Raw genomic sequence first — 13461 nt, 5'->3', positions numbered from 1 at the left:
TGTTCTTTTCCTCCTATGCTGCTATTCAGAGAGGTTGAAGCCATAGTTCAAACAGTTCTAGAGAAATGGTTCCAGTACTTTGCCAGGGGAGATTCAGATTGCTTCATCTGAAATTATTTTTTTATCTAATTAAGCACTGTTGAACATTGTTCCTAGTCTCTCATGTTAGAACTTTCAAGTTCTGTAGCGCTCAGTTCTTATCTTCAAAAAAAAAACTAGGAAAAACTGGATTGAAAGATTTCACATTGCTGTCAGAAAGGCAATCCTCACTCTAAGACTATTAGGAAAACACTGCTGATATAGTAAATTTGAATTTCAACAAAGCATTTTTCAGAATTTCAGGATATTCTTTTGAATATGTTGGAAATTTGAGCCAAGTGATAGTACTGTTGGTTGGTGTCATATATTTGTCAGATACTCATTAATTGCAGATCAGGTGCTGGGAACTAACAATACATATTTTAAAAAAATCAAGGACCCTGCCCTCAAGGAGATGTTTAAATGTAATGCAATAAGATAATACTATAAAAGTAAAGAGTAGAGGGAGCATGAAGGTTTCTAATTCTGTTTAAAGGGTGGTCAATAATAAATTGCATACACCTGAAACTAATACAACATTGTAAATCTGTTGTAAATCAACTATACTCTAATAAAATTAATTTAAAAAAATAATGAATTGCAACCTCTACTGGGACTTGGATGAGAAGACTTGGACAAGCACATTGAATTTATATAGAACATGAAGTTGAAAAGGCTACCTAATGCTTTGGGTGACAGACTTAATTTAACAAATTTTTATTGAGCACCTGTTATATGCCAGACTCTCTGCTCAGAATCCAAATATTGTTTTAATAGATCCAATCCAAAATTAGATTAAACTGCCAAAGGAACTTAATTCAGTGCTGTCCAATAAAAATAGAATGTGAGCCACAAGTATAAATTTCAATGTTGTAGTAACCACATTATGAAAAGTAAAAAGCAGGTGAAATTAATTTTAATAATTATTTTTACCCAGCATATCCAATATATTTTATGTGTGTAACGAATATAAAAATTATTAATGAAATCCTTACATATTCCTTTTATGCTAAGTCTATGAAATCTGGTGTGGATTTTGCACTTTATAAAGTGTGCGTCTTGGACCAGCCACATTTTTCCAGTGCTTAATAGCCCCATGGGGCTAATGGCCACCAGATTGGACACCACAGCTCTATATCCTGTGCTGTAAATTGACAGTAATATCTAGTGTTTACTTCAGTTCTTAGCAGTGTATTATGATTCAAAGCAGATAATGTATTTGAAGACAGATTTCAAAGTGGCATTAAAAAGTTTAAAACCGTCATGTGAAAGAGGGATTAGCCTCAAAATGGTAACTTTTATGTCATCAATTCTTTTTGAGTGGAGTTGTTACTTACGGTGCTTTAGGACTAAGGCTGAAACTGCCTGTTTGAGTGTGTTCACCTAGTGAAGGTCAGTTAATGACCAGACATGTGTTGTCACTGAGTTAAACTACCTCAGTGATGGTTCCAAAGAGCAGAATTCGGAGCAATGAATAGAATTTACATGGAAACAGATTTTGGTTTAATGTTAATGAGAACTGTTGTAATAATTAGAACTACCCCCAAACTGAATAAAGTCCCCACAAAAGTAGCTAGTTCTCTCTCACTTGGAAATATTCACAGAAGGATTATGCAAACTTTTTTTTTAAATGTTCTAGTAGAGATTTAAGCATTAGATGAAAGAAGGAGACTAGGTAAACTTTACAGTCTCATCCAACTAAAATTCTATATTTGGCCTTAAATGGGTGTGGTGGGAAGAACAGCCAATTTCAAACCCTTAGAATAGCCCTTTCATCAGCCTGGCTTTGCCCCAACCTCAAATATACTGGAGACTTGTATAATGATGCGCATTATAGCGAGTTTTCCAAAGTATCTTAATTTCCTGCCTATACAATACTGCCTACACCTCAAGCTAAACCCAAAATAGCATTCATCTCTGCCTATACCACACGCACACACCCTGGCCTTTTAGTTGGCTCAGTGGTAGACATTGCTGCCAGGAAAAATGGTTTCACTGGTGATACATAAAATGCAGACTGTATAGTCACTGGGATTTCTTTATCCCCATGACCACCCAATAACTCCATATGTACTTTAATAACAAATTATGTTATTAATTGTAACCTAATTGTCAATACTGTTGTTACATTAGCAAAAATAGTGTGTTTGATGGTAAAAAGTTCATTTTTAAAGATTAGTTTGTCAGTGTGGAAAAATAGATATGACCCAATCTATAAAATCAGCTGTGATTAGGCTCCTAACCTTATTTTTAAGTTCCTTAGTGATTGCTGCCTTGGCATATCTAGCTGTTAACTATACAGTTAATATACAGACAAATTATGAAGTAATAAAATTTGACTGTTTTTTTTTCCTTGATAAATACATTTGTTTCCCTTTTTATGGTTTTATGGAAAAACTTTTTTTCTGTTAAGTTCACCTGAAATGTAAAGTTATTTTCAAAGGGTATCTGAATCATGTAGAGAAAGGTATATGTAATGTTTGTGAAATGATTCTGCTAGGGTTCCAAAGGCTATCCTGGAAAAATCAACACATCCACTAGGATCCAATTAAAGTACACATTGTAAAACTTTGGATTTAGATTCAGGATGAATGGAATTCTTAGAACAATCCTTCACATAACTTCTATCTATATAGACATATCAGTCAGTCAGTCAGTTCAGTCGCTCAGTTGTGTCCAGCTCTTTGTGACCCCATGAATCGCAGCACGCCAGGCCTCCCTGCCCATCACCAACTCCCGGAGTTCACTCAGACTCACGTCCATCAAGTCAGTGATGCCATCCAGCCATCTCATCCTCTGTCGTCCCCTTCTCCTCTTGCCCCCTATCCTCCCAGCATCAGAGTCTTTTCTAATGAGTCAACTCTTCGCACGAGGTGGCCAAAGTACTGGAGTTTCAGCTTTAGCATCTTTCCTTCCAAAGAAATCCCAGGGCTGATCTCCTTCAGAATGGACTGGTTGGATCTCCTTGCAGTCCAAGGGACTCTCAAGAGTCTTCTCCAGCCCCACAGTTCAAAAGCATCAATTCTTCGGCGCTCAGCCTTCACAGCCCAACTCTCACATCCATACATGACCACAGGAAAAACCATAGCCTTGACTAGATGAACCTTTGTTGGCAAAGTAATGTCTCTGATTTTGAATATGCTATCTAGGTTGGTCATAACTTTCCTTCCAAGGAGTAAGCGTCTTTTAATTTCATGGCTGCAGTCACCATCTGTAGTGATTTTGGAGCCCAGAAAAATAAAGTCTGACACTGTTTCCACTGTTTCCCCATCTATTTCCCATGAAGTGATGGGACCAGATGCCATGATCTTCGTTTTCTGAATGTTGAGCTTTAAGCCAGCTTTTTCACTCTCCACTTTCACTTTCATCAAGAGGCTTTTTAGTTCCTCTTCACTTTCTGCCATAAGGGTGGTGTCCTCTGCATATCTGAGGTTATTGATATTTCTCCCGGCAATCTTGATTCCAGCTTGTATTTCTTCAATTCCAGCATTTCTCATGATGTATTCTGCATAGAAGTTAAATAAGCAGGGTGACAATATACATCCTTGACGTACTCCTTTTCCTATTTGGGACCAGTCTGTTGTTCCATGTCCAGTTCTAACTGTTGCTTCCTAACCTGCATGTAGGTTTCTCAAGAGGCAGGTCAAGTGGTCTGGCATTCCCATCTCTTTCAGAATTTTCCAGTTTATTGTGATCCACAGAGTCAAAGGCTTTGGCATAGTCAATAAAGGAGAAATAAATGTTTTCTTGGAACTCTTGCTTTTTCGATGATCCAGCGGATGTTGGCAATTTGATCTCTGGTTCCTCTGCCTTTTCTAAAACCAGCTTGAACATCTGGAAGTTCATGGTTCACATATTGCTGAAGCCTGGCTTGGAGAATTTTGAGCATTACTTTCCTAGCCTGTGAGATGAGTGCAATTGTGCAGTAGTTTGAGCATTCTTTGGCATTGCCTTTCTTTGGGATTGGAATGAAAACTGACCTTTTCCAGTCCTGTGGCCACTGCTGAGTTTTCCAAATTTGCTGGCATATTGAGTGCAGCACTTTCACAGCATCATCTTTCAGGATTTGAAATAGCTCAACTGGAATTCTATCACCTCCACTAGCTTTGTTCGTAGTGATGCTTTCTAAGGCCCACTTGACTTCACATTCCAGGATGTCTGGCTCTAGGTCAGTGATCACACCATCATGATTATCTGGGTCGTGAAGATCTTTTTTGTACAGTTCTTCTGTGTATTCTTGCCATTTCTTCTTAATATCTTATGCTTCTGTTAGGTCCATACCATTTCTGTCCTTTCTCAGCTTGTGGGCCATACCAAAGCAGACCATAGGCCATATTTGGCTCCTTGGTCATAGTTTGCCAGCCCGTGCTTTAGAAGATCCTTTAGTGAGACTTTATTGATGCCAATCATTGGTTTTGGTTTTTATGAAAATTCCTTTAAAACAGCTTCATTCTTGAAACACTAGTTTGTTGTGGCTACAGTTCAACAGTTTTTTGTATCATTTTGAATATATTTCACTGACTTCCTGCATTTGTTTCTGCTATGAAGCTGATGGTTGTTCTAATTATTACTCTTTTATAGGACATCTATCTTTTCTTTCTGATTGCTGTTACTAAGACCCTTATCTCACTCTTGCTCCTTCTCCCTCACTCCCCTCTTCTCACATATATGCACACCCATATGTGAGAGAGTGTGTGTTCTGAAGTTTTACTGTATAGTGTCTAGCTGCAGATTTCTTTTTAAGCTGCCTGGGATTTATTATTTTTTATGAATATACATATTGGTGCTTGTAATCAAGTATGAAGAATCCTTTACCATTATCTCTTCAAATCTTGCCTCTTCCCCCATTCCCTTGACTGCTTTCTCCTACAACCCAAATTAGCTATATGGTGGAACTGCTCACTGAATCCCTCTTAACATCTCTTTTTGTCTTAACTACATTCTGAATAAGTTTTTCAAATCTGTCTTCCAGCTTCTCTGAGCATTGTTTATTTTTTTCTCATGATAGTATTTTCATCTATATGTTTTCATTTCGTTCTTTAATACCTGTCTGGTCACTTTGGGTAATCTCATGTTGCTTAGTCATATTTTTTGATTCTCTCGTCTACATCCTCAAAAATACATTTTTTTAATCTGATTTTTTAATGTCTCCAGGTTGATTCTTCTGTTTGTGGTATTTTGTTTTCATATGTAGTAGTGCATGCATGTAAGATCATATTTGATTGAACTATATCTGTGAGAATTTTGAGACCTGGGTAGAGGAAGTTCATCCAAAAAGAATGTGCCTTTATCCATCAAGTGCTTGGGGCCACTAACAACATATGGACATTTTGAAATAAGTTTTCATTTTCTGGAGCACATAGTTAATGGGAATTCAAGCCCCAAACTTATGTTAGGGCCAGCCAATGGTTGAGATTTCTCACGTTACTTTTTTCTTTTTCTTGGCCTTCAGCCATGGTACATATTTTGCATGGCACTTTTGATTTTGATTTGAAGTAGTTTTCCCTACTTCCACTTTAAAGGTCCTGGATCTATGCACAGGTCCCTGATCCCCATCCCTCTTTGTGTAGGCACTAAGTTTTGTCTTCTGTCCCCTACAAACAAAAGTTATTAATTATTGGATGTGGGCAGATGTCCTTAAGATAGCTTTCTGCTTCTCTGGATTTGAATTTTTGCATTATTTTTGTGGTCAGAAAGCTTTTCAGGTTATTGTCCATATTGCCAGACAAAGATGACTTGACTTTTCAAAATTCATTCTTGTCTTCCCATGAGAATAAACTGAAATCATTTTAGTAGTACTAAATCAAATAGATAAGCTGACTTTATTAAACAGCTTATCCAGAATCAAATATCTAAAAGACTTATCAGTAATTTGCACATCCACTGTTCATAGTAATGGTATAGATGAACAACAGTTTGTTCAGTCCCACACATGTATGAAAGTGAAAGTGTTAGTTGCTGAGTTGTGTCCAACTATTTCCATGTATAATACTACGTGAAAATCATTGATACTCTTTATAATGACTTTGAGGCATCGTAACATAGTAGTAGTAAGGTACAAGGTATCTTATACATAATCAAAACTGTGTTCAGTATATATTTTTGATATTGTTATTTGATAATCCATGCATGTTACTTCATTTACCTAGAATGTTCTGATTCTTAGAGCATTCCATTTTCATTGTGTTTGATGTGAAATATATTTTCTATTAGGAATAAAATGTCTTTTTAGATAAAGTATAACAAGTATATTGTTTTTAGTTATCTTAGAGAGTTATTTTGTAACACTTAGACAGCTTTGAATATTTTTGTTGTTCAATAAACTGGTTGAAAGAAAGTAAAAGTGAAATCACTCAGTCGTGTCTCACTCTTTGCGACCCCATGGATTATAGCCTAACATCTAATCTGCTTAATATCTAATCCGCTTTTTGAACTTCTCAAAAGAATATTCATGGCCCCCTGACAAATTCTTCATTATAATAAAATACACAGTTTTATACTGTTTTTCTCATGACTTATTTAAACACTTACTGTGTATGCTTAGGAGGAAGAAGCAGACGTTGAAGGAATTCAGTATAAAACACTACGAACATTTCACCATGGAGTCAGAGTTGATGGCATAGCTTGGAGCCCAGAGACTAGACTTGATTCATTGCCTCCAGTAATCAAGTAAGTTGAAAGTTATTAAATGCAGCATTTATTAATATCCTTTGTGTTAAGTGATCTGAAGCCTCTGATCATGGGGACGTTTTTCCTCCATCACCGCAACTCCAGGTATTAGGTATTTTAATATTTGCTATTATTTCATAATTTAAGCTTATTGTTTACATTTGTGACTTATATGCAGACGTAACAGTGATGCCTTGAAGCATGTGTTTGAGCCTGACTACAAAGCTGTTTATGTGAGATTCCTATGAATCATAAATTCTTCACTGATTTACCACTTATTGAAAGTGCAGCTTTGTTAAAATAACTAAATTTGATTGAGTCATTAATCACCCTTACTGCCCCATACATAAAATGAGGAAAGAAAAGTGAAGGCGCTCAGTCATGTCCAACTCTTTGCGACCCCGTGGACTGTAACTTACCAGGCTCCTCTGTTCATAGGATTGTCCAGGCAAGAATCCTGGAGTGGGTTGCCATTTCCTTCTCCAGGAGATCTTCGCGACCCAGGGATTGAACCCGGGTCTCCCGCATTGTAGGCAGATGCTTTACCATCTGAGCCACCAACTGTAGTTCTAATCCTTGGGCTTCAGTTTTGTGGAAAGCATTTGAAAAGAATGACTGCTTTTTGAGAAAAAAATTAACACACTTGCTGAGGCCTTCTTCACAAAGGCAATGATATGTCAGGTTATTTAAGGTCTGTTACAAAACACTAACCTTATTTCCATAAATGTCAAATCTAAAATGTATGTCTTCTTTTAGTAAACAGTATTTAACAATCATAATTTAGCTCTTACTGAGCTAACCTAATTTTTTTAAATTAAGAAATAATTTACATACAGTGAACTCAATTCTTAAAGGAACAGTTTGATCAGTGTTGACAAACACATGTACTTTTATAACCTAGATGCTAGTAATACATAGCATTTCTGTGACCCCCAAAAGATTCTTTGTGCTCCTTCTGGTTAATCTCTGTACCCCGTCCCCTGCCCAAGCAACTATTCATCCAATTTCTGTTATCAGAAATTAGTTTTGCCTAATTGATCTATTTCTTCCAATGACTCTTAATTAATCATTGAAAAGGCATGGTACCAGAGATTTACCAACATATCTGGATTTCTAGATTAGGAGACTTGTTTTAACTTAAGCTTCATTTAAATTAAATTAGATGTTTTAGGTGAGAAAAAAATATTAGCTTTAATGCAGTCAAAACTTGAGGAATTTAGATCCATATGATACTCATTTACCTAAAGACAATTGGAAATAAGCTCTGTTTTTCAATATAGACATACAAAAGCTTCCCAGCTGGCTCAGTGATAAAGAATCCACCTACCAATGCAGGAGACATGGGTTTGATACCTAGAGGGAAGATCTCCTGGAGGAGGAAATGGCAACTGTTCTGGTGGAAATGGCAACCCCCTCCAGTATTCTTGCCTAGAGAATCCTGTGAACAGAGGAGCCTGGTGGGCTGCTGTCCATAGGGTCGCATAGAATCGCACACGATTGAAGCGACTTTGCATACATGCATGCATTGGAGAAGGAAATGGCAACCCACTCCAGTGTTCTCGCCTGGAGAATCCCAGGGACGGAGGAGCCTGGTGGGCTGCCGTCTAGGGGGTCACACAGAGTCGGACACGACTGAAGCGACTTACAGCAGCAGCCAGTGTTCTTGCCTGAAAAATCCCATGGACAGAGCTGCCTGGCAGGCTATAATCCTTGGGGTCTCAAAGAGTCAGACACGACTGAGAGATTGAACAGATACACGTACATACAGATATATAAGTTATTTCTTCCTCAGCCATAATCTGCCATGCTAAGAATCTAAGAATTTTAGGATTAATGGCAAACTAGTTAAAAAATAGTTGTTTATTGCTTAGTTTGTTTTGTAATATACATTGATGTACATCTAAACAATAACCTTAATAGGGTCAATATGATAATACTCCAACTTTTAGTAATAAATACACCAGTGTTATTAGATATAAAAAGATTATTATCTTTCATCTAATTTAGTGAATTTAGTGTATCTTAAAGTAAGAAGGCTTATAGATAACTGAAGGAAGCAAAGACTAAGATAGATGTATAACTATATTTTTATATCTTATATTGACCTAGCTAAAAGAAGATACTTTTTTAAACCCATTATTTTAAACCTTTAAGAAAAAGTTAAATGTTGTGATTTATAATAAAATTCTATGCTTTTATAATTAAAGAGACAAATCTAATATACTAATATTTTTATGTTTTCCAAAAGAAATTTGTGTCCCCTACTTTTAGCCATAGTTGTATAACAGATTTTACAGTGGAGCCATAGCATCCCCCTTCTGCCCAAACAAAAGCATGATTATGAGTCATGAAGATAGCTCTGGTGCTTAAAGGTGGGAAGCACTTACCTAGACTAAAAATGGCCTTATTTTTGTTTTCTTACTTCCAGATTTTGTACTTCTGCTGCTGATATGAAAATTAGATTATTTACTTCAGATCTTCAAGATAAAAATGAATACAAGGTATGTTGACAAGTTTAATTTGTAAATCTATTTTAAAACATTTATTATTTCTGCTTTTTTATTGAATTTATCCCAATTTAAAATGGCTTTATGTTTGTCTTTGAAATATGTAGTTTAGAATCTCATTAATTCTATTTTAGGCTATAGTAAGGAACTAGTATCATAGTAAGGACTGCGAATTATAAATCTAATATCACTTATTAAATTACAGTAGTAGGTAAGCACAGAAATGAGAGGGAACTAGAAACTTTGTGTAATAGACATGAACACACATAGAGTAAGAGGTGAACTTGACAGGAACAAGCTCAGTACAGCGCAGTGCAAGGCAGGACCACAAAGTGGTTAAAAGCACAGACACAGGAGCCAGAACATCTGGTTTGAAGCCCAGCTGTGCCACCTTAGTAACAGTATGACTTTGGTCAAATTCCCAATCTCTTGTTCTCATTTCCTTACCTGTAAAATGAGGATGATCATAGCATCTGCTTCATGGGATTATGAGCATTGGCTAAGCTAATTCATATAAAACACTTAGAACAGTGCTTTTTACATAGTAAGCCCTGTATGTGAGTTTTCTATTGGTATGATCAATAACCCTGTAAGATAAGTCAGATGGAGAAAGACAAATACTATATGATTGGACTTATGTGAGGAGCTCTTCTTAAAGCTGAACTCATAGAAACAGAAAATAGAGTGGTGGTTGTCAGGGCCTGGAGGGAGGAAATGGGGAGACAATGATGGAAGGGTACAGACCTCCAGTTTTAAGAGAAGTAAGTTCGGGGGGGGGGGGGTCTACTGTATGTCATGATGAGTATAGTTAACAATACTGTATTATATCTTGCAAGTTGCTAAAAGACTAGATCTTAAATATTCTCACCGCAAAACAAAAGTAATTTTGTGAGGTGATAGAAGTATTAACTAACCCTATCATGGTAGTCATTTAACTAACCCTGTTACGGTAATCATTTCACAGTGTATGTTTGTATCATCATGTACTAATCATCATGTTATACACCTTAAACTTACATAGTGTTATATATCTCAATAAAGTGGGGAGAAATTCATTAAATACCTCTCAGTTTGGATTGAAATTGAGTCATGTTTTTTTATAAGAACAGTATTGCCTTCCTGACTTTCTAGTAAATAAAACCTATGAATAATATTATAAAACAAAGGTAAACTATAAACCTAATCATTTAGAAAACAGTAAAAAGTTATGCTCTAAGTTATATACAGTAGGCTATATACAATTTTACCGTAATAAATGCACTGTATATATTAGTTTATTTAAAGCCATATCAGTGAATATCTAAGTGTACAGTGACACATAGAATTTTGACCCATTAAAAGTCAATAGTTATTAACTATTATTGCCAGTTTGAAAAGACATTAAATAGTTAATGTGATGTGGCGTAAAAACTGTGAGATAAGCTCTGAAGAAGGACCTGGACTTGTTAAACTTACACCAGAATGTTTGAATGAAATCCTTTTTTTCTCCCTCATTTCCAAATAGTTCAGTTCAGTTCAGTCGCTCAGTCGTGTCTGACTCTTTGCGACCCCGTGAATCGCAGCATACCAGCCCTCCCTGTCCATCACCAACTCCCGGAGTTCACTCAGTAGTACCAAATAGAATTACTTTATTAATCTTAGAACTAAGATCAAATTCAAGTGTCTAAAAGGTAAATAGGAAACAAAAACAATATCCATTAAATTATTTAAATATCTGATATCTGACAGGCCTGGTCAGGATTTCAGTTTTAAAGATTTAGACTAATTGGACCTTAACCTGCATGCATAGTCCTCTAACTTACAACTTCCCATTTGCTCCTTCTGTGGCCAAAAGAGGGTTTCTGGGTTATTGTGATAATGGGCTTATAATTCTAGCTGTCTAAAGTGCTGGCAGTCACATTGAACAAATAAATAAAAACTGTAGAAGATGAAGTCCTTGCTATGTGTTTATTAGGTAGCTGCCAGTGTACAGAACAGCAGGTATGAGATAGAAAATCAAAAGGGGACTCTTATTTCAGGGCTCCTAGAAAGTTCTCCTGGCTTTAACTTTTGTATAAGCTTTATGTAATAAGTGAGAAATGAGGTGATTTGAGGACAGGTACAGTTAAAAAAATAAAAACAAAGAATGTGTGTTTTTGTAAGAAATGCATACTAGAAAAGATCAAGCTAATAACAGTGTGTTGAATGATCAGCTTCTTTCCAAGATAAACCTTCCAAAAAAGTGGGTGTATAAATCATGTTTTAAAAATGGCAGATTACTTAAGAAATATTTATAGAAAAGAGAAGCATGCAGTGAAGTAAAAATATTAGGTCGGAATATTGTAGATTATTTTCTTGTGTTCTTACTAACTTTTCCCCTGATGTCAGGTTTTAGAAGGCCATTCAGATTTCATTAATGGTTTGGTATTTGATCCCAGAGAAGGCCAAGAAATTGCAAGTGTGAGTGATGATCATACATGCAGGTATGTTGCTTACAACAAAATTTTTGAATTTTCATCTTATGTTAATGAGAATTACGTTTTAAAAATTAAAGAAAATGTAAATTTCTACATATATTCCACAAAATGTTATAAAAGAAGCATACTTTATTTAAAGTGTAAGTATGGCACCAACAGGAGTTTCAAAACCAGTACGTTGAATTCTCATCTCAGTTAATGGAAAATTCCCTAGCTAGTTCTTGAGTGCCTCTCTCCCTCTTATTTTAGGTTTGCGCGTTTATGAAATCTAAGTATATATCAGGTCAAACATTGAACAGGATCAGTAGGCTAATAAAAGGCATTTGCCATTCTGTGAAATTATTTCACAGATTATATCTGGTAAGTTAATGTTTAATAATGAACTGAGAATCTCATTTACTAAAGCAAGACTCATAAGGAATTTAGTGTTTTGACAAATTCAAAAGTCTCTTTCTAAAGCTTTTCTGTAGATATTCAATATTATATTCTTCCACCTTACCACCCCCACCCCTCACCCCTGCCTAGATTGAACAGATGAGGTAGCTATAACATTTTACTAGTGCCTAAAGCTGGAGAATATCACAAGTAAAGAACAAGATGAAGACCAAGTGTAGGAGGTGGAAATAAGCTAAGGAATCAGAAGTAAAGCAGTCATTAGAGAAATGCCAGTTGCCTCGTTTGCTTTAACAGTGCTGTGAGCAAACTGAACCCCCCCCCCACACACACACACAAAGAAAACAAAAATCACTGCTCTGCTATTTTGCATAGTTTTAATATTTGATAAAACTATGTCAAAATTGCTGCTGCTGCTAAGTTGCTTCAGTCGTATCCGACTCTGTGCGACCCCATAGACGGCAGCCCACCAGGCCCCACCGTCCTTGGGATTCTCCAGGCAAGAATACTGGAGTGGGTTGCCATTTCCTTCTCCAATGCATGAAAGTGAAAAGTCAAAGTGAAGTCGTTCAGTCGTGTCCGACTCTTAGCGACCTCATGGACTGCAGCCTATGAGGCTCCTCCGTCCATGGGATTTTCCAGGCAAGAGAACTGGAGTGGGGTGCCATTGCCTTCTCCGTTGTCAAAATTGCTAGTATTTATAAATACTTGTACAAATATAAAACTACTAAGTATGTGTCCTTTCACATTGGAAGTAAAGCCACTAACTTCTTTTTAAATTTTAATCTTCTCAGTAGCTCTTTTTAAAGTTATAGAGTCATAGGCCATCATTTTTTATGTACTGCCTGTTAAGATTTTCATGTCAGAGACATAAAAGATTTACATAACATTAAGATACTAGAGTCCCAAGTGTTAAAAAACTGAGTTTGTATAGAGACGAAAGAGTTAGTGGGACTATTTTTTAATGTAAAACTTAAATTAGATCACTAGAAAGAAATAATGACACTTTAGTTCTCTAACACATGGAGTTTCCTAATCACAGCATTTGGAATAATGAAATCTTTGAAGGGGGAAAATGAGTGTCTTTGCAAGCCAAGGAATATCCTTTCAATAGTGAATACCCACCAGAGACTTGGGATTACATTCAGAGGTCTGTGATTTTTTATTTCTTGTAGGATACTTTGGGATCTTTGTAGAATAGTAAAATTGTCCTAAAATTTGGGGGACTAGCAGAGGGTTGCCACCTTTTTATTTTGTCAAGTGATAAGAATTTTTTTAAAGTCTACTGCCTTCTATTATTATCATTTTATTTTAAAAAAATCATTATTACTCTAAATAGGAGAAAGGACTTAACTTCA

General features: G+C 36.1%; 1 protein-coding gene across 1 annotated transcript in view; it reads left to right on the top strand.

The window, feature by feature from the left end:
• NUP37 (nucleoporin 37) overlaps positions 1-13461 on the top strand; it is a 52487-nt gene that overhangs the window by 4117 nt on the left and 34909 nt on the right. The window contains exons 3-5 of the mRNA XM_061417101.1: positions 6623-6747; positions 9176-9248; positions 11622-11716. Coding sequence (XP_061273085.1) covers positions 6623-6747; positions 9176-9248; positions 11622-11716 — 293 coding nt within the window. The remainder of the gene's footprint in view (positions 1-6622; positions 6748-9175; positions 9249-11621; positions 11717-13461) is intronic.

Source organism: Bos javanicus, chromosome 5, assembly GCF_032452875.1.
Source record: "Bos javanicus breed banteng chromosome 5, ARS-OSU_banteng_1.0, whole genome shotgun sequence".
NCBI classification, from domain to species: domain Eukaryota; kingdom Metazoa; phylum Chordata; class Mammalia; order Artiodactyla; family Bovidae; genus Bos; species Bos javanicus.
The sequence above is the reverse complement of the archived record's forward strand: the minus strand, read 5'-3'. Positions and strand labels throughout refer to the sequence as shown.